This window comes from Malus domestica, chromosome 03 (assembly GCF_042453785.1).
Source record: "Malus domestica chromosome 03, GDT2T_hap1".
NCBI lineage: Eukaryota > Viridiplantae > Streptophyta > Magnoliopsida > Rosales > Rosaceae > Malus > Malus domestica.
The window spans coordinates 23,509,163-23,531,501 of record NC_091663.1 but is presented as its reverse complement, the minus strand read 5'-3'; the positions used below and the strand labels follow the sequence as shown (position 1 = coordinate 23,531,501).

Below are 22,339 nucleotides of genomic sequence, written 5' to 3'. Positions count from 1 at the left end.
GAAGGGTCCCGACAAATTTTATAAAAAGTCAACAATCAACCTTAAAAAGTTAACGGAGAAGTCGAGCCGGTCAACTACGTTAAAACTTCAAAATTTCACTAAATGGATGCCAAAAATGGACTCGGGACTTCAAATTTAGCTTTGGAGGGTTTTCGAGAAAATTTTGAAAAAGTCAAAGCAAGGAAAATTCTAGAGAATATTCTAGGAATATTCTAGGTCCATTTTAGAAATGGGCCGGATCAAGTTATGGGCCCATGGATCCGGTTGGGCCCTTTTTTTCTCTCGGATTAGGTTGACCCGTTTGGGCTTGCAAGTCGACCGGACCCAACAAAGAAGAAGGCTGAACATTGGGAAATTTGGTCGGGAAACTTCCCCGGCTCCGTTTAGCTTCAAATCTCAACTAAAAGTAGCAACCTGATATATCAAATTGAAGCCTATGAAACAAAGAATCGAAATGTCACGCCCCGATCCTGACATATGACCAAGATCGACATGTGATGTTGCCAAATTCTTGTTTGTCTATCATGTCTCGCCTCCAAGACAAGACCAAAACACAATCAACGATTTAACCACGTAGTCATTTTCTTTATTTCATGGCTGCATCTAACCTTGTGTTAGATTGCCTGCGTACCCTAAGAAGGGATCAAGCCATTCATAGTTCACCTTTTACTACACTTCAACGTTTATCACAGTACGTTCAAGTAGAAAAGCATAGCATTCCTCAATGAATTATTAGAACTTGACAATGATGAAATTACTAGGCTCAGGGCTACATAGCAAACCCACATGACGATCAAGAATTCCACTTCATCCATCATATAAATCACTATGTTTCAACATAATACCACAATTTATAGCATGCAGCATCTCAAAAAAGGAAAAAAAACCAACGAAGCATAATATTATTCTCTAGCCACATTGGTGAACAAATATGATCATAGTAAAAACAATCATATCCAACATCATTCCACAATCACTCCAATTAATCAATCCCAAGAATCAAAGATGCACAATATTAACATTTAATTACGTTAATCAATCAATAAGATCACATATCAATTCATGAAATTTAATAAAGGAATTCTACATAATTCCCTACTTGGATTCCAAGCAATAATATGACAAATCTAATTTAGAAACACAACATCTACTGTGAGCACTATTCTAGAAATCCCCGCCTAGCGTTGCCTAAGCCTCGCCTAAGTGCTAGGCGGTTGGCCACCGTCCTGATTAATGCCTAGGCATTTGAAAATTAAAAAATGGTGTCTAAACCTGCTGAGGCGCCCGTCGAGACTGCCTAGGCACCCGCCGAGACACGCCCAGGCACTCGCTGAAGTTGCGACTCACTTAGAAAATAGATAATTTTCATTTTGCATATTTTTTTTTTTCAATAAATTGTAAGAGACTTGTTGAATACTTAAATGAATATACATTATATACATGTTTTCATTATGTTGAAATACTTCCTAATATATATGTCATTCTATTTTGTAGTTTATAATGAAATTATATATATTTTAAGTATAAATAGACACTTATTTACATAAAATATAATATATTTACTTAAATCATCCTAGTCCGCCTAGGAGCTAGGCCCCAGCTTGCTGCTCGACTAGCACCTAGCATCTTTTAGAACCTTGACTGTCTGTGAGCAATTCATATTCACTCGAATCTAGGGCTGGACTAACCTTATGGAAATGAGCAAGAATAGGGATTCTAAACCACTCAACAGAATCTAACTAAAATATGGTCACCTATCGAAATGTACCAAGTACAACTAATCCTAATCACCTCTAGAATGCGTATGGTTCCCCATTGCGGATATACCAAGCAGGACCATAGGCATAATCTAATCGTCCAGGTAATGATCACCTATTGCGGATATACCAAGCATGATCACCCCTGAAATACGTATGGTCCTCTATCGCGGATATACCAAGCAGGACCATATCCTAACTCCAGGTAATGATCACTTATCGCTGATATACCAAGCATGATCACTCCTAGAATAAGTATGGTTCCCTATTACGGATAAACCAAGCAGAACCATAAGCATAGTCTAATCGTGCAGGCGGTGATCACCCATCGTGGATATACCAAGCATGATCACCCCTGAAATACGTATGGTCCGCTATTGCAGATATACAAAGCAGGACCATCCATGTACCACTGCTACATGGTGCAGTTAGATCAACACACAACCTACTTACCCTTATCTCTCCTATGATTTACAACGTAATCACTTGCACTATCAATTTCTCGTGACTACTGACCAACATGTCACGCAAGCATACAAGTTCCACAGGATAATTCTAATAGGATTCTAGTCTCACATTATCATAATAGTTACCATACATGTCATTTGTATTATCAAGAAGATAAATACACATCTATATCACAATAAAGCGTCCCATATTGTAAACTGAGGTATGTATTACCTGAGATAGCTCACTAACCGATATAGGTTCACTAAGCCCTACGTAGTCTATAGTAATACAAATTTTAGTATTCAAGAATGATTAAGAACATTTTGATCAAAATCAACCATAGTAGATCAATCAGAAAGATCCGCCCACCGGATTTCCAATCCGTAAGTTCCTAACATCCTCAAAGATTACGTATAATAACATATTAAAGTTTGTTAACGATCGAACGGTCAAATTGTCGATTGTTATAATGATCAAGTGGCGGCCTCTAACAAAAATATGTTTAAACAATGGGATTTTATCAATCAGATGTCAAATATGGAATTAGAAGACAAAGTCGGCCCACAGGCCACTCACCGCCGCAAGTGGTAGTTTCCAGCAAACAGAAACCCATTTTTCTGACGAACTCCAAAAATTACCAATTTTCACATAAATGTAGAGCAAGTAAAGGGGAATAATTTTCATACCTCATATGAAGTCCAATTCGACCGGGAAGTGGCCTGAAAACGCCTTGATCCCCCGGAAACCCAAAAAATGGGTGTTCTTGATTCGTTGCCAAAACGAACTCCGACGCCTCATCCAATGCTTGGGCCTTGCTCCTGTGGTTGAGGGGAGTCTATTGGTAGTGGTGATTGATGGTGTTGATTTTAGAAATGGCGGATCGCCATCGTGCACCCCTCTGCGCCACTAACTCTATTCTTCACGAAAAAGGTGCCAATCCTTGTCAAGCTTGGTTAAATATGGAAGAGAGATCGATTGGGTTCGAAGTAAGGATCAATATGGCACTGGTCACATCGTCAGCGGTGGTCGGAATAGGGAGATAAGGTCGAGTTGGGTCAGTGGGTCGAAGAGGGGTCTAGGTTTGCTGGGTCTTTCCTTCCCAAAGTGATGGGAACTCGTAAAAATATTAAATCTCTATTTTATTTAAGAAACTTCTATCTTCTGTAACTTTTTCTTCCTCGTCCCTATTCACGAATGGCATTCGCCTATGCGCTCGTGGGGACGAGCTCAATTCGAAAACATTAATAGCGACCCTTGAAGGTCTACGGATTTTAAATAATTATTTTTAAAAATTCAAAGTTTGTAATTAAGTAATTAAAATCTAAAATTAATTTAAATTCGTAAAAATACTATAAAATCTCGCGAATACAAATTATGTAAATTACAATAGTGAAATCCAGGATTGGGATTTCACACGAAATATACCATTGGGTTCCTCGATCGTGACCAAAGTTAGCTAGAAAACAGCTCGAAAGTTGTCGGTTCTCACCCAAAAACTGGGGACGATTTTCCCCATCTTGTCTCTGCACCAAAAGCCACCAAAAAGTCTCAAAAACATTCTGATTGTACTCCTAAATATGATCCATGAAGATCTAGAGTGGTTTTCGAAATTACCCACATTGAAATTCTCAAATTTCTCGTCTAAAAACATGGTGTTGACAGTCTGGGTTTGTGTTTGCAGCTCAAGGCTTAGGTATTCGGTTTCACGGCCAAGAGACGAAGTGGGCTTCTGGTTCGTGGCAATGATACTCGTAGGAGATGATGATGGGTGTGGTTGTCCGGCAAGTCTCACGGAGAGGGAAGTTAGAGAGAGAAAAGGCCAGAAAGGATGAGAGGGACGAGAGAGAGTCTGAGGGAAGACGGAAGAGAGTGTCCCCCAAAGTGTGGGGGAAAATAAAACATGTGCATGGAAAGAATGGAGAGTTTAGTATGGGTGTGGGCCTCACATTTAAGAAAAATTAATAAAATATTAAAAATATCTAATCAGAAAATATTTAAATAGTAATAAAAATAATATAAAATAATTAAAACAGTAATTTCGAAAAATTAATCTTTCGGATTCGTAAATCTGTAAAATCTTCGTCGTAACTCCAAATTCAATTTCGCTTGTGCCTACGCATTCATAACGTTGAGTGCTATAAGGGTAAGCTAAAATAATGGGTCATACATCCTTCTAAATGATGGTAAATGAAAGTCAAGATCCTTGTCTCTAAGGGCATTTTCGTCAATTCACACTTTTAAAATTTATAAAGTTGTAAAATTAAGGACGAGTTGTTACAATCTACCCACCTTAAAAAAATTTCGTCCTCAAAATTTGAAATAAGTTGTTGTACATAAAATAGTGAAGAGATGGAAGAAAAATATATGTAAAAAAGGCATCAAGTTAGAGCGGTTGCATAAAAGAAAATGTCATTCCATCGCGATCAAAATGCAATGATTCCTCTTTCATGCCTCCAAACTCATACTTTCCTTCTCCTTTAGTACAAAACTATAATATAAAACCTTTATAAAAACATAAAATAAAAAATAGATATATAATAACATAACGTAATAATATATAAAAATATAAAATTAAAATAATTGTACTGAAATTAAAACTGAAAATAGAAAGTTTTTCACCTACACATTCGTAGCTTCACGTACTCTGAAGATACTATATAGTATCTTTGGGTCAAGCCCAAACAATAAATCAATAAATAAATGAATAAAAAATACTAACGTAGGCGGGCCTACTTATCCACTTGCTTAACGAATCCAACGAATAAGTTATCGATATTACAGTCTGCAACTTGCAATACCGACAACTGACTGTCGTCACGATAAGCAAGTGAATAATTCCTGAGGGTGCAATATTACCATCTTACCCCCATTGGGAAATATGCATAAATCAACCGAATAACGCCTTGATCATGCTTACGTACTACCCTCTCGGGTGACATTGTCAAAAGTACGCAATTTCCTATACCGTAAACTCAATCGTTCGAATACCCATTCTCAATACTGTTATGCCAATCGTGTATTATACGTCTTAAATGGTGCTATACCAAAAATCAAAATAGTACCTGTAGTTACAAACAACTTTAAAAGGGATAAGCTGATAGGAGCACATTTATGCGACTTAGTTGGCTTGTTCTTGTGCATTTATGTCGTGTTTCCTTAGTTATTTTAATGTTTAAAGTCATTTTCGTTTGTTTTCAGATTTTATGGACAAAGTATGCAAGAAGATGCATTTTGGAGGCCTTTGGAGCATGTTTCGGGGCTTGGAATGGATAGAAAATGCATGGGCCAAGTGGATGGACGAATTTGAGAACTAAAGAGGCCAAGAATATGAAGAATTATGGTCCAAAAGATGAAGAAAACAGCCCAAAAATCTGTCACCCCAACTTGCATTCCTTGCCATGCAAACCACATAGAATTCCCTTTGGATTCCATGCCATGCTTGATCACTCTTGTCTCCTACATAATTTCTAATTTCATGCTTCAATTCATTTAATTATTACACTCAATTGCTTGATACCTCTTGTTCCCTTCACTCATTAGATTTTAGACAACATTTACATCCATTGCATGCACCAATTGATGCTCCATCATTCACATTTGGAATCCCATGCCTTGTGTACCACATGTTGCTGCACCTTTGACCCATTTATTGACACATTTTCACCTCCCTTTCCATCTCTATGCAATGTACACAATCATTCATGCTCCCTAGCTTCAAGACCACTCCATTTTACCCTTCACACTTTGCATCATCACTTCATTTTCACCCTTGGACCATTGCACACCACACACACAAATTGCCATGCATTTCATCCTTAACCTAACCTGATTTTCTAAGGTTTTTGGGGCCTATAAATACATGTTTACACCCCTTGGCAAAAGAACAATCCCCCATATTCATCATTTTATCACAGAAATTCGTCCATACACACCCTAGGAAGCAAAACACCCCAAAAACACCATTCTAGTGCCTAGAAAACATAACAGCCACTCCACCTTCTTCCACCCTCTTTGCCTAGTTCTCCACCACCTTCCAACCATCAAACACTCTTCCACACTCACCCTAAACCCCTCCATATCATTCCCCATCCATTCTACACCATAAATCCACCCAAAAATCTGTCCACAAGCTTCATGCCGCAACAAGGAGGAAGGGAGATCCATTGATGCACTTGCTTTCCAAGTTGGAGCATTTTAGGTGTTTTCTTTCCTTTGATTTTAATGTCTAATTTTATGTATCTTTGTATTGCAAGAATGAGGAACTAAACCCCCTTAGTTGGGGGGTGATTCGAAACCATGTACATGCTTGCAATATGATTTGATTACATTAAGTTGTTATTTCATAAGTTGCGGATTCAATTCGTTCATCTACTTGATTGATAACTTATTTGTGTATGTTGATTGAGAGTGCACGCTTAGTTTTCATGCATGAATATGATGCTAGATTATGAGGGAGTTTCACCTAATAGTTACAATCTTATAATCACAAGTAGTGAAGGTCGCTTGAAAACGATCGCGTTGAATGAATTCTTGGCACTAGTTTCATGCTCATCATAGTAACGAATGCCTCGTCAACACTTATAGTTCTCATTGTGCTTCATGATTCTTGATTGTATCTTTATTGTGCTCATCACGTAAGGAACCTTTGAGGAATGCTTTGAATTGTTGTATGCGCTTTTCCATCCAATTCATTAACTTAAGGAGAACTTGAAGGTTAATTTAAGCGTATCTAATTAACTTGGGGTGTTGAGTTTCATAATTTATTGAAAGAACAACTGAAAATCATTTTGTTTGCAAGTGTGTCATGTGTGGAGAAGAACCTCCTAACTAGCCTTTTATCCATCCTTTTCATCCAAAAACGTTTTACAATCTGTTTTGTTTTAAAGTTTCTGTTTTGTTTTCAATTTTCGTCCCAAACAAATCCCCCTTTATTTTGAAGTCTTAGATTAGTTAGAAAGTGTTTTGATTTGTGTTTCTAAGTGTTTTGATTCAAGTTTTCATCCAACTTCGTCCAAGTTCTTGTTAGGTTCTCAAAACTGCCCAGAAAGTGGTTTTTAGGCAGTTTTGAGTCATTAGGTTGCTGTTTTGAGTTTTATGTTTGTTTAAGTATTTTAAAGTATAGTTTTGCATTCTTTGAGTCTAGTTTAGTGTTTTAAATTTTGTTTTTATGTTTTTAAGTCAGTTTTCAAGTGTTTAGCAATCCCTCCTAATCCCCGGCCTAGAACGATCCCTACTTACATACTTTACTACATTTGATAAAAAGAGGGTTTAATTTGTGTGCTTATATATTTCACATCATAAGCGTCTGTTATAATCATACTAAAACTGTAGAACAGATAAACGCAACATGTCCACTAAGGTCTAGATAGTTCATTCAGACAGACCATTAGTCTGTGGGTAAAATGTGGTACTAGACAAAACTTAGTACTCATAACCTTCAAGTAGGCTTCCAAAGACTTGAAAGTAAACCACCGCACATCATGATAAAATACAATAGTGACATGCACACCATGTAGCCAAACAATGTAGTTCATAACCCCTTAGCGAGCATATTCATAGTGAATTTCTCTCGAATTTAGCTAAAAACCATGTCAAGAAGGCTAAAAGAACAATCAAGAATTTGAGGGTCAAAACAAGTCCATCAAATCTAGAATACAAGGTAACTGGAATTAATGCATGACATCTCACTACAACGGTAGTTTCCAAGAAATTCAATCACAAACGATAAGGATTCGTTTAGCAGAGTATTTGTGGGGTGATTGAGGAATTAATGGTCAAAACTAAAACTTCAATGTTTGAGCGATTCTTCTTGATGGTATGTCTGCTTTAATGATAATATGAAATGCAGTATGGTAGACGCGTACTCAAGGTTAACTAGAATGCCTTCAGGCACAAGGAGGTGACTATGAAATCACGGTTAAAGTAGATGTCGATCGAAATGCTAGAAAATCTGATAAATTCAAAAATAAGAACTTTCACCAAGTGGTCTAAAATGTAGTCCTTCTAGACCAACGAAAAACGAGTTAACTTGTTAAATCGGTCGATAATCACCGAAACATCATCATAATCTCCATACACATAAGATACCTCATATCGGAAACCTTATGGTGATATTTCCCAATTTCCATTTAGATACAGAAAGTGATTATAACCACTCGAACGATTTCTTGATGATTTGTAGGTAACGTCATATCAATACTCATGAATTTCCAATTGAAATGAGGTAGGACAGACTGAAGGTGTTCAAGGGTAGATATGTCTTTTGATGTGGCAAATAATAACTATTGCATAACCAGGGTAATACATAATAATGTAATCGTAGACGTTGATTTGGTTTTTCCATCATCGTTGTTAGAAATTTAGCTTATTTCAAGTGTAGATGTATTTGAGAAGTATATGTTTGGTAAAGATTTTGGACACATTCTCCACAGAGAGGTGTCATTCAATTTTCAAATAAAGATTGTAACTGTTGACTCTAAGTCATGAGTAAGATGGTTCATTTCGTATGGTTCCAACCGTTGGGAAATATAACAGATACTCTGTCATGCTACATCTACACAACCAAGACATCCATAGAAAACGTCATCGTGGATTTTGAAATGATCAATGTCATCGAAAAGTGCAAAACAAATGTGAGGTGAGAGAACTGTTTGGTTGTCAGAAACTTTATTCATAATCAACATCACAGACTAGACTAACTTTCCTCAATCGACAAGTGAGGAAAAACTCTATAGCTGAGAAATCGCTAACAAACTGTCGATAAAATTGACAAGACCAAAGATATCTTGAATTTCATAACACTTTGTGAGAATTCCAACTTTCTTCCGCTACAACCTTTTGGGAAAAAGAAAAGAATATTGTCTACTGAGATCACGTCTCCAAAGAAGAGTCCCAATTTAAACAAAACTAACATTTGAGGTTGAACCATGGCTCGTTCTTGATGTTGCGAAAGATTTAATGGATCGAGATTGAGAACTTAGAGTAGTTCCTGGTTGTTAAGCCTTCCTTGGTCGTGGGTCGGTCCCTACGTTTGGCCTCCAACATACTTTTATTGGACTGCTTCCCATCCTCATTTTTAAGCCACTGCCAAATCTTTTCGAGGCTGCTCGGGTGCCTTGTCTGCTCATCGAGCCTATTCCCAAAGTACATGATTCTTTGCCAAAGCGAAAGAGTCTGCCAGAGTTAGATCTTCTTTCATGATCAACTCTCTGAACAGTGGGTGGTCTGCTATGAGTCCTTTTTGGAAGGTTGCATTTGTTATCAAGTCGTCGCATCCGACTATCTTCGCCTTCTCTGCTTTGAACCTTTTCACCTAGTCGCAGAGTAACTCTTTTGGGTTCTTCTTCATGTTGAACAAGTGGTCAGACTTTTTCATGATCGAGCGGTAGGATGAGTATTCTTTGGTGAAAACCAAGGAAATATCATCAAAACTTCAGATGGATCGTGATGGCAGGGTGTGAAACCAATCTTGTGCCTCGCCTTGTAAAGTGGTGGTGAATATCTTGCACATAAGGGCAGTGTTGTTCAGATAACGAACCATCATGCTTTGGTAGTGCTTCAAGTGCCTCTCTGTATCTCCATCTCCTTTAAAAGATGTGAAATGTAGCATGCTAAACTAACGTGGAGACTTTGCCTGCTCGATCTCATCCGTGAAGGGTGACATGCTCATGTTGGTGATGTCCGTCGTAGTGCTTCATCGGTAACTTTGTTACATTGGAAATCATGTAATCGGTCGTTTAAGAGCCTCTCTACCTCTTTCTGAATATGCCTTTGTTGGGGTAGCGGAGCTCTCAACTGCCCTTAGTCTTGACCTACTGGTCTAGTGCTTTTCTACGTGCTCGGCTCATTTATGCCGCAACGACGGTGCATGTGGTTTGTTCCTAGCAGGTGAGGGAATTCTTCATAGGCTGCCAATTGAACTTGAGCTAGATTGAGTGACTGCTTCTCTCTGTCTGACGTGATGCCTACCCTGATGTGATGTGGATAATGTTCATTGTAGGCCTAACCGCGAATGAACGCTTCGCTTGGAAGGCTGCTCACGTTGAATATCGGAGTATGGCCCCAACCATAAGTTTATGCTCCTCTGTGGGCTTAGTCGAGAGTGCACGCTCTTCTGCATGCTAAGACGAAAGTATATGTTATCTCGGGGCCTCAATCGGGAGTGTACTCTGTCTGAATGCTCGATTCATGGCTGGTTGAGTGACTGTTTACTGGGACTTTACTGGAGAGGTTCTTCGTCTGAGCCCTTGTCCTATTTCGGGACACCTCGTCGGGGCACGTTGCATCTCAGTGCGCCGCAAGAGCTGATTCACCAAGGTCGTCTGTTGTGCGAGGGCGCTTGTCAACTCTATGACTTGTCGAGACAAGTTTTGTTCGTCATTCGGATTGGAAATGCTTGGAAGAAATGCATCTCCTTGAGCAGTGGAAGTATAGTAGACTTCGAGCGCGAGATTCGAATTAGGGAATGTCAAATCCGCGAAGAAGTGTGGTGAAACTGCCCTTAGTTCAATCGTAGTCCCAAAAATTTAAAGTCGAGACGGTTAAACTAATCTTGAATCGATTTGGGCTACTTGGAAAGCCACGGGAGTAGGCTGGGCCATGGGAGTAGGCTGCTCGGCGTGTGGCGCACGTGGGTACGAGGCTAGGGCTCAGCTTGGCAACGCGTTGAGCTCGCTTAGGGTTTGGGCGGCTTGGCTAGGACTTAGGCCCTTAAAGGTTAAAGTGGCACGGCTTGGGTCGTGACCTTGGCGTCATGGGTTTTGCTGAGGGTGGCCACGGTGGTGCCCCGTGGGGGTGGTGCCGCTCCACTCATCATTGTGTTGAGCCTTGTAGATCGTCGTGGTCCTAATCCTTGAACGTTGGAATTTCTATTCATTCTAAATCTCTTGCCATTGTACTTTTCTTTTATGTTTTATTGAAGAATTTTTTAAAAATAAAAATTCCAAGAATAAGAACGTACGAAAAATCTACAAATGAACAAGAAAATGAAAAACCTTGAATGTGAGAGTCTTCTACAAGCGCTTGAGTTCAACCCTCAATGAAAGCACCAATTTGTAGATGCAAATTTCTTCCTTCTTGTTCTTGGACGAAAATGCACCTGCAAAAAGCCTCACGCGCCCACGATGAATTGGGGGTGGGGGGGCTTTGGCCGAAGAACCTCTGATGCCAAAGTTAGAACTTTGAGGGAAAAGTGTTTTGAGAATTTTGCAAGAGGATTCAACTTAGGTTTTTTGAGAAAATGAAGTGGTATTTATAGGGGTATGGCCGGCCTTATTAGGAGAATGGGGACCGGCAATATGTGGTATTTTTTGTTGTTAATTACAATCAATTAGCTAATTAATAAATTAATTGAGTAATAAATTAATTAATTAGCTAATTAATATAATTTGAAAGAAATAATTTGAGAGTTATCTTGTGGGGAGGATTTGATGAGGATGGATGAAATATAGGTTTTGAATAAATACCTATTTTGATCACTTTTGACCTCGATTGAGTGATGATTGTCCGCTACTCGCACATAGAAGCTTCTGTGTGCCTCGAGGGTAATTTTGCCTTTTTAACCCTAGAATCCACTTGTCGCTTCCATATTTTTCTCGATTATTTTTTGCTCCACAACTTGTAAGGGTGATTCTGTCAAGGGTGCGTGTTTGGGGCATTTATCTATATTTTGAATATCCGTAGTCTTGTGTATGTTGAAATATGATGTCATTCAAGACCCGCAGAGGGCTTAGAGAATGGGTATAGAAGTGACAGAGTCATTCTCTACAAATATTTGCTTGAACAATAAGAGTGAAGAGAGAATTATGTAGTACGTATGGATGACTACGTGACATTGTGCAGAATAAGTTGTTCAATTAAATATATTAATCTGGTTAGGTTGAAGATTTTCTTATGTTTTATGATTTTTCTTCTTATGGTTCATATTTTGAAATTTGAAATATTACAATTTTGAATGTGAAGTATGTCGAGTCATATTCTTTCTCAACATGCTTTCCTTTGTGTGGGGAATGTTTATGGTTTAAGGTTTAAGGTTTAAGGTGTGGGGGCGGGAAAGTTCTTGGAGGTGTTCAAGTTCATTTCGGATTTAAAATAAGGATGGTGAAATTTAAATGGAAGTATTATGACTGACGGCGGTACTACTGTACAAGATAATGTAAATAGAATAACATGAAATATTTATACCCAGACGTGAATATCATAAACTATAACTGCGTCCTTCTATTAGACATGCGGCCTGATTAGCAAAACATCTTACTATCACGAAGCATTAATGTGAAATATCGTGGACATATGCAATAAATCATATCCCAATACCACCCATGAAGCTTTCGAATTCTGGGAGTTTGAAACCCATGCAACACAATTGGCATTCTCATAATTGTACTTGCCAAACAAGAAGGAAATTTCATACTCATTCTTGAATCTCTAATTCGTGAACTCAATGGGCTTTTCAAATTGTCAAGAGCATCATCTTCAAATTGAAATGTAAAAATCATATTTTCAGGAAATGTAGATGTGAATCTACGCCAGTGAGAACGATGTAAATTTACAATCTCATTTATTTTTCTTTTCTTGATTGACAAGATTCATCTCCTAAAGATGTAAATTTGAGGAAAAATTTGTATTTGCATTTTACATTCCCTTAAAACTTGCCTAGTGAAGAACTTTCCGGTCAACAAAAAAAATGTAAAACGGTGATTTCAAAGCATGAAAATGCTACTAAGATATTTTCTAAGAACAACCTAATTGTTGAATCAAACCAAGAACCAACCAAACTAAATTCGAAGAATCACTTTAATCACATACCAATTTGTAAGGAAAAAATAATTTCATGCCAAATGCAGAACTTTCCTAAAAAAGTGGTGCATCCAATACCCACCAAGTCCACTCACTCATCTCCCAAACAAACATTTAAATTTTACCATATCAACAGCTGTAGATTACCTTCCAAATCACCGGGCCACTAGGGAAATATTGTAAAACTGTTTGCTTAAAAGAACCAAAAATAAAAAATCATTCTTCTATTGGCAAAAAATTTAAATAAAAAATATTCAGAGGCTATAAGTATAAGAGGGAGTGTTCATTTCGGTTTCAAACCCTTGCCAGTGTCATTGGCCTCCCCATCATATCTCCTCCTTAATCTCTCCTCCTTTCACTTTCCGCTTCCCAAGCTCAAAGGGTAACCTCTCTCTCTCTCTCTCTCTCTGACCTAATATTTTTTATGTGGTGTTTATGTTATTGACCTCGTACGTTGCTTAACTTTCGGAGTTCAAATATTTTGTTGTATTTTCATTTTTGTTATAAACCATCATCAAAAGGGTTTTTTCAAATCTCTGTTTTTTCTTTTGGGTCGCATAAATCTACCACTCTTCCCCTTTCTCTCTCTGCATCGCATACATCAACTGGTGTAAACGGTATATCTATTTGTTGAATGTACCTTCGGTTCTTGTTTAGGGTTAGGGTAGCCATTTTTGCACTCCATTTTGTCGACTCTTCGTGCTTGTTCGGTGGTCTAATGCATTCTCATTTTGTTAACTCAATTACCAAGCACAAAAATAAGTTGGATCAGGACTCAGAAGTGCCAATCTATCAAAATAGTAGTCTAAATATTTGGCACCCTTTGTGATCCACGTTTGATATATGCTTTGTCGATTGCTTTCATTGGTTTTGAACCTTTTTTTGCTTACTCCTATCATTTTATGTGAAGCGTGGATTTGTTTATTTTTTTCCTTTTTTCTTAACGATATAGTTTTCCCTTCACTCGCTTTCTACTCCTTCCTTTTACCATATAATTAAGCTTTTCATCATGTTTAGAAATCCATATTCAGTCAGTGACTCAGTGTTATTAATTGTTTTTATTTTTATTTTTTGGGAAATTGGCTGAAGTGATCATACAAATCCCAGTTGCTTGGTTATTCCGATTGCTGATATGATCAAAATTAAATACTGATGACATATCGATTGAACAATAGTCATTACAACAATTGAGATTTGTAAAATGATCATTTCAACCAATATCTTTGTTCATTCATTCATTTATTTATTTATTTTGGAGTTTAAATGGTCTATTAGGGAACTGTATTAAAACTTTAAGCAACGAGTTCCCATATGATCTTGCTAACTTCAAGCTGGAAATGTTGAGTTTACGTTGTTTTTATAACTTTTGAATGCAACAGATGGAATACCTTTAGAGTTATCGAGAAGCAATTTGTCAGCGGGTTCCTTTTATTCTTACGTGATTAACATTGTTCAACAGTTGAATACTGTTCCGGTCATATATTTTCAAAAAAAATTAACTTAGGGTTCATTGTTGTTGCTGATCCGTTAATCCGTTGGAGTCTCTGTTATAATTTGTTTGATCTGTCTGGAAACATCGAATTCTATATTTTGCATGATATTGTCAAACTGTTGGAATCGTAGTGGATATTTTCCCTTGGCCTTCTTTCTGATTACAAGATCGGATGAGTTTACAGGTGTTTGATTCTTTTCCAAGTAATGGCTGATAGGCGCCAGCACCCAACTATCACGGAAAAGTTTTCTGGTCATGAGCTACATCTGAGTTCCAGCCACTATGGGGTCATCCAGAGGCCTTCTATCAATCAAAGGCGTTTTTCATATGGAAGTTATTCAAATGCAGCATTGCAATATCCCATGAACCAAGCATGTCGAGCTAATGATCCGTTGGTGGCTTCACGTTCCTTGCCTGTCTGTGTCGAAGCCCCGAAGGAGAAAGGATTTTCAGGCTTTGCAATTGATTTTCTAATGGGTGGAGTTTCTGCTGCTGTATCCAAGACTGCTGCTGCTCCAATTGAGCGCGTAAAGCTCTTAATTCAAAATCAGGATGAGATGATCAAGGCTGGCAGGCTCTCTGAACCCTACAAGGGAATTGGAGATTGTTTTAGCCGAACAATGAAAGATGAGGGAATGGTAGCATTGTGGAGAGGAAACACGGCAAATGTCATCCGTTACTTCCCAACTCAGGTAACTATGTCATCTTTTTCTCGCACTCTATCTCTTGTATCTGTGAGTCTTACTGCAGTGTGCTTACGTTGTTTTCCCTTTGTTCAGGCCTTAAACTTCGCGTTTAAAGATTACTTCAAGAGCCTGTTCAATTTCAGAAAGGACAAGGATGGCTATTGGAAATGGTTTGCCGGTAACTTGGCATCTGGAGGTGCTGCGGGTGCCTCTTCTCTATTCTTTGTCTACTCTTTGGATTATGCTCGTACCCGTCTTGCAAATGATTCCAAGGCTGCAAAGAAGGGAGGAGAGAGGCAATTCAATGGCCTGGTTGATGTCTACAAAAAGACTCTCAAATCAGATGGCATTGCTGGCCTCTACCGCGGCTTCAACATTTCTTGTGTCGGAATCATTGTTTACCGTGGTCTTTACTTTGGAATGTATGATTCTTTGAAGCCTGTGATCCTCACTGGAAAGTTGCAGGTAAGTGGATTGCTTGTGCACTAAGTCATATTTCCACTGTCCATATACACAAACTAATGGGGATTATCTCACATTTTTTTGGAAATTTCAGGATAGTTTCTTTGCTAGCTTTGGCCTTGGTTGGGTTATCACCAACGGCGCTGGACTTGCATCTTACCCAATTGACACTGTCCGTAGAAGGATGATGATGACATCTGGTGAAGCCGTCAAGTACAAGAGCTCGCTCGACGCTTTCTCTCAAATCCTTAAGAATGAGGGTGCGAGGTCTCTCTTCAAGGGTGCTGGTGCTAACATTCTTCGTGCAGTTGCTGGCGCGGGTGTGCTTGCAGGTTACGACAAGCTTCAGGTGCTAGTGTTCGGAAAGAAGTATGGTTCTGGTGGAGCTTAAGTAAAACTGAACGGACAACGGCACCCCCAGATAGCTACAGATATTGATGAAAGAAAACATCATTTCATATCTTGAGTTATATTTCAAAATTTTGGAATTAATTAATGGGATTCTCACTGAATAACCTAGTTTAGAGGATTTCGTCTCCTAAACACCATATTCTGGGAGTTTTGTTCGCATTATCCTGGCTATAGGAGCTGTTGCAAGCTCCTACTGTTAAATATTTAAGCTTAATTATACGTATTAATGTTGGTACCGATCTGAAGCTGTGTTCCATATGCTGTCATAATCTTCTCTCTCGCTCTTTGTTTCTTGCATATTTTGATGGCATCAGTCCACGTTAAACATACACATTAAAAATGCTGAACTCTCTTGACCTCTACAGTGACGGAAAACAATCATGTCTATGTACCTTCGTGCGCGAGTTTGGTCCATATCAATTCCCTCCCCTAACAATTAACTACCTATAACCCACTATCTAAACCCTGTGGTAACTAGTAACGGGGGAGCAATTAGAACTATATATGACAAGGGTGGTCATATATAATCATAGGAAGCGTCTTTGCTTTCTACCATGGTGGTCAAGGCAAAGTACTAAGAAGTGTTATTTATTTATTTATTTTATTTTCAAGGCTTTTAACCAAAATGGTTCATGAATATGAGATTAGCTTAACTCCTCAATTTAGTCCCTAAGGTTTAACATAACCATGTATTTACACTAAGGAAGTGGGGCCGGTCAAAATAAACTGGTTCGAATTTTCCTTCGACGAGAATTGAACCTAAAACCTCTCACTTACAAATGAAGAGGAATATCACTAGACAATAGTATACTAAGTGACACTAAGAAGCGTAGTTAAGTGAAAGTGAAACTATGTATGTACTACCTGTAGAATGAGATTGCATACAGGGGTACCAAAAAATGCAATGTTATAGTGTTTGATACCAAGTAAAATGATCAAAAAGGGCATAATATTGGATGTGATGTTAATTTAAATGTTTGGCAAATAAAGGTCCATTTGTCTTGTTAACTCAATCAAACAATCATATATATGTTTAGACTGAGGGTGTGATTTATCTCTGACTATAAACTCATGAACAATGCCATTCACCTCTATTGAGCTACAACCAGGACTCTTCTCTACTCCTCGCTCCTTCATCAAATTCTGTATCTTCTCTGCTTTTTCCCACATATGTGATTCCCTATATATTTTACCAAGCAAAATATAAATTCCGCCATCACCAGGGTCCAACTCAAGAAGCTTGGTAGCTGCTCTTTCTCCCATCGAAACGTTTTTATGAACATAACAAGCAAAGAACAATGCACCCCAGACCCCAGCATCCGCCTTCATTGGCATGCTATTGATAAGCTGTTCTGCTTCTTGCAAAAGTCCAGCCCTACCTAGAAGGTCCACCATGCAAGAGTAATGCTTAACTTTGGGGCAAAGATTGAATTTCGATTTCATTAACGAAATGTACTTACGACCTTCTTCAACCAAACCTCCATGACAACAAGCTGATAACACCCCAAGAAAGGTGATCTCGTCCGGCTCCAATCCCGTTTTGATCATCTCTGCAAAGTAAGTTATGGCATCATGTGCATGTCCGTTATGGGCAAGACCACAAATAATAGCTGTCCAAGTCAGAGAGTTTCTTCCTGGCATGTCCCGGAAAACCTTGAGAGCCTCTGTGATGTTCCCACATTTAGCATACATGTCAACAAGGGCAGTCCCCAATGCAACATTTAACGAAAGACCCTGTTTCTCAATATAATGGTGAATCCATATTCCGACCTCAAGTGCTCCAATTTGTGAGCATGCGGATAAGCAGCCAACCATGGTTATTTCATTAGGAAGTATATTTCTCGCTTGCATTTCATGAAACAGAGCCAGAGCTTCTTTTCCATGCTTGGCTTGGACATAGCCGCTAATCATTGCATTCCATGGCACGACATTCTTCTCCGGAATCTCATACAAAAGCCTGCAAGCAATTTCCAGAAACCCGTATTTGGCATATCCAAATATCATTGTAGTCCATGAGACAATAGTTTTCTTTTTCATAGTGTCAAATAAAGCTCGAGCAACCTCAAGATTCCCACACTTCACATACATGTCCATAAGCACATTAGTAAGAGGAATAGTCAAACTTAGTCCATTTTCTTCAATCAACCAATGAAGTTGTCTCCCGAGACTCAAATCTTCAAGTTGAGCACAAGAAGAAACCACCCCAATCATTGTAACTTCATCCGGCACCACTCCTTCCACCTCCATTTGCCGATAAATCCTCAACGCCTCGCACGCCAACCCACATCGGACATACCCATTAATCAAAGAATTCCAAGAAACCAAATCTCTCACACAACTTTCATCAAACACCTTATGTGCAGCCTCCAACTCCCTGCACGAAACAAGCATATGAATCACAGCATTGTGAACAAACATATCCAAATACAAACCCAATTGCATCACATGCCCGAGAACCTCACCACCCACAAAACTCAACGATAAATTAGCACAAACTTTCATCAATAACGGGTAAGTATAATTATCCGGTCTCGACCCACCATTCCTCAACATTTTCTTATACAACACAATCGCTTCCCTCGGATTTTCGCTCTCAGAATACCCTCTAATGGCCGCATTCCAAGAGAACGCATTTGGGTTATGCACATTGCATAAAACCCTGATACAATAATCAAGATTTCGAGACTCTGAAAGCGCGCAAAAGGCGATAACGCGGCTCGAAGCGAACCCATCGGAGATTAAGCCGGTAAGGATCATCTGGGATTGGATTTGCTTCAGCTGGGACATGGATTTGCATGTCTCGAACAGGGAGAGTAGTGGGTTTGTTCGAACTGAAGTGTGGGTTGTGTTCCAACTGGTGGGTTTGCCTTTGTGGGGTGAGAGGGAGCGAGTGTGGAAGAGAGAGAAGAGAGGACACTGTAGGGGATTTGGAACTGAAGTTGAAACTTCACACCAAAAATTACCAACAAGCTTAAACATTACAAATTCAGCTCCAACTAAGCATAAATTATTCACAGCTAAAAAAATTAAAGAAAACTGAAATTGAGGGTTGGAAATTGTGGTGGGTGGTGGGTGGTGGGTGGTGGGTGGTGGGTGTCGTGATAAAATTGGGGGCTCTACTGGTTCGCCTTTCCTGGAGGTTTGGCGGGAGACGCATGCCCATTATGGTAACGACATCGCCAACGACATTTTTGTATGTATTACCTTTTGTGTTTTGATTGTCAATTTCATTACAATAAATAAGGTTTAAATTCTGATCCATAATCTTAATTGATTTCTTTTGTTGTTGTTTTTTTTTTTTTTTGGGTAAGCTTTTATGATGCAGAAGAAGAACGAATATGTCACCAACCTCTCCTAGCATCAACCGAGTGTGCCTATGAACGAGTATCCTAATCCTTGTCAACTTCTGGCATCAGGATTCCCTAGCCCCAGGCCAACCTTCAGGAGCCACTCCCCCAGCCACCCCAGCACCCATAGTTTACGTTTATCTAATTTTTTTTTTCATGTAATCGTACAAACAATTTTAATTCGAATGTAAATATCATTTTTTTAATATTTATTATAATTTAAAAATAGAATGAATAAATTATTTATTATAAATATTTTTTTTTAAATATTTTTTATATTAAAAAATGTTAGCCAAACTGATGATTTCGTCGCTCAAAATTTATATTATTTTTAAATCTTAGAGTTGGCCCGACTACTTTTTCGTCATCAAGTTCACAAAATTATTTAATTCTTTGCTGGTCAACGAGATATCCTTCTCGGGCAAGAAGATTTCATTGGGTCATTCGTCAAGTTAACTTAGTTTTGGGCGACGGAATTGTGTTGTCTTCGTTTAAGGTTTCATGCTACGGATTTTGCTCGACTAATCTTTCCCGAAGAACCTTCGTTGGCTAAAGGCTACGACAACAAAACGAGCTTTGAGCCGACAAAACTTTTTCATTTAGCGAGGTGTTTTTTTTGTAGTGGTACTTGAACGGTTTTTACTATATGGCCTCGTTTGGTAGCTCTGATGTAACATCCCACATCAACCAACAAAGGGGGGCGATGTGCCTTATATGTACATGCCCACCTCTATATAGCACAAGGCCTTTTGGGAACTCACTAGCTTCGGATTCCATCGAAACTCCGAAGTTAAGCGAGTTTGGGCAAGAGCAATCCCAAGATGGGTGACCCACTAGGAAGTTCTCGTGTGAGTTCCCAGAAACAAAACCATAAGGGCGTGGCCAGGGCCCAAAGCGGACAATATCGTGCTACGGTGAAGCCGGTCTAGGATGTGATAGAATGGTATCAAAGCCACTCTGTCGTGTGGTGCGAGTGTGCCGATGAGGACGTCGGGCCCCTAAGGGGGGTGGATTGTAACATCCCACATCGACTAACGGAGAGAGGGTGATGTGCCTTATATGTACATGCCCACCTCAATATAGCACGAGGCCTTTTGGGAACTCACTGGCTTCGAATTCCATCGGAACTCTGAAGTTAAACGAGTTCGGGTAAAAGCAATCCCAGGATGGGTGACCCACTAGGAAGTTCTCGTGTCAGTTCCCAGAAACAAAACCGTGAAGGCGTGGTCGGGGCCCAAAGCAGACAATATCGTGATACGGCGGAGCCGGTCTGGGATGTGACATCGGACTTTACTGACTATTTTAGTCGGATAGAAAAAGTAGTCATAAGATAGTACTGACTAAATTAGTCGGGCGTTTGGTGCAATATCGAACTATACCTAGATTATTTCCTATAATTGAGCCTGTTGATCTAAGGTAGGAATATGTATGAAGAAGAAATTAAAGATGCTCTATTCTCTATTGCCCACTCAGGGCAACAACTGACTAATGGCTATATTATTTGTACTGTGTTTGGTACTGCACCTGGATAAGGAAAAAAAATCTTTTTGACAAGTCCTTATTTGTTTGTTGAATTTTTCTCATATTTATACCAATTGGAAACCACACAAATGTACAATAATAGAAAGAAAAAAATAGTAAATTCCATACATTAAATTCAAAATGTTTATGAAGCCTGACAGCAACCTCACAAGGCAAATTATGAAGTCTGGTTTGCAATCTCACAAGACAATAATAATATTATTAGTTTGATTCAATACATAAATCAAGCAACAACAAAAAAAAAAATTTGCAAGAAAATTTGAGAGAGGGAAGAACAAAAGAGGGGAATGGAGGAAGATAGATAGATAAATAGATAGATAGATAGATATATATATATATATAGAGAGAGAGAGAGAGAGAGAGAGAGAGAGAGAGAGAGAAACTGTGTGAGAGAAAGACTAAATAGAGAAGAAGAAGAAGACGAAGCAATATTTGGAGTTCAGTCGCCAGTCGCCCAGACGTTGGAACTGAGGAAGCAATTTGCAAACGCCTAGGTGATGGAACGGAGGAAGGAATTCACGAATGCGAGCGTTGTTTCTCCCAACTAGTTATCCATAGGTTTTTAGGGGAAGGATAATTAAGTAGGCGTGAAACGTACTAAAGTAGTGAGACTGGATATTTAGCCTTGGTTTGGTACTGAGGTGATTTTAAAAAAAAATGGGTATAAAAAAAAGTTGGGAGAGTTTTTGGTGTTTGGTAAACACCCCAAACCAACTTTATTTCAAAGTTTAGGATGAAAAAAAAGCCAAAAATCTGAAGTTGCAAAAAGCAGCTTAAAAAAAACCACCTTATTGAAAAACACGGGGTGAACAGTAAATTGGTTTAATGAATTTTTCAATTTGCCAACATTGCCTTCCTCACACTTTCACTCTTGCACGCCATTTTCGAACCCCAACGACCACTTGACCCTAATCTAAAAGAAGCCATTTATCTTTCTCGTTCTCTAGCGATCTCTCTCGTTCTTCGGCTCGGCGTCCTTCCTCTGGTAAGCTCCTTTTGTCTAAAATTTTGTTATTTATTTGTTTGGATTTAGAATTTGGGGATGGGAAAGTGAGTGAAAGAAGGTTGGGAAGAGTGAAGGGATGAGTGTATGGGTGTAGGGAAAAAATTAATTGGGGAAGGTGATTGTTAGAATAAAAGTTTGTATTGTTTTACACTGCCATGTGTCACAATTGTATTGAAGATTCTAGAAGTTAGTGATGTGTGATTGTATTTATAAGGATGAATGATGTAATAGTTGAGATATAATGAAATAACAATTTCTCTCACTACACACACTTCCCCTCTCTTCAAAGGCTCTCTAGTTATTCTCTTCTTTTCACCACAGCTTTCTCTTATTGTTATCATGGTATCTTCGTCGGCCATGGTTAACACCATTACTTAACAATTCATGTG

General features: G+C 38.8%; 2 protein-coding genes across 2 annotated transcripts; one reads left to right on the top strand and one right to left on the bottom strand.

Annotated features, from left to right (window-relative positions):
- The first annotated feature begins 13,482 nt into the window (after positions 1-13,482).
- LOC103436022 (ADP,ATP carrier protein 1, mitochondrial-like) lies at positions 13,483-16,296 on the top strand. Its single transcript, XM_008374436.3, has 4 exons — positions 13,483-13,621; positions 14,681-15,188; positions 15,276-15,647; positions 15,739-16,296. Exons 2-4 carry the CDS (start codon positions 14,703-14,705, stop codon positions 16,033-16,035), a joined length of 1,155 nt encoding a protein of 384 aa, XP_008372658.1. The 5' UTR covers positions 13,483-13,621; positions 14,681-14,702; the 3' UTR covers positions 16,036-16,296.
- Positions 16,297-16,987: 691 nt separating this feature from the next.
- On the bottom strand, positions 16,988-19,152 carry LOC103436023 (pentatricopeptide repeat-containing protein At2g22410, mitochondrial). The gene has a single exon (XM_008374437.4). The coding sequence runs from the start codon at positions 19,032-19,034 to the stop codon at positions 17,025-17,027; it is 2,010 nt and encodes a 669-aa protein (XP_008372659.1). The 5' UTR covers positions 19,035-19,152; the 3' UTR covers positions 16,988-17,024.
- Between the last annotated feature and the right edge of the window lie 3,187 nt (positions 19,153-22,339).

Excerpts from the sequence above, each read along its gene's own strand:
- LOC103436022 (XM_008374436.3), top strand. The coding sequence starts at position 14,703 with ATGGCTGATAGGCGCCAGCACCCAACTATCACGGAAAAGTTTTCTGGT. Across the intron at positions 15,189-15,275 it reads TCCGTTACTTCCCAACTCAG|GCCTTAAACTTCGCGTTTAA; the intron begins GTAACTATGTCA and ends CCCTTTGTTCAG. Across the intron at positions 15,648-15,738 it reads TCCTCACTGGAAAGTTGCAG|GATAGTTTCTTTGCTAGCTT; the intron begins GTAAGTGGATTG and ends TGGAAATTTCAG.
- LOC103436023 (XM_008374437.4), bottom strand. The coding sequence starts at position 19,034 with ATGTTTAAGCTTGTTGGTAATTTTTGGTGTGAAGTTTCAACTTCAGTT.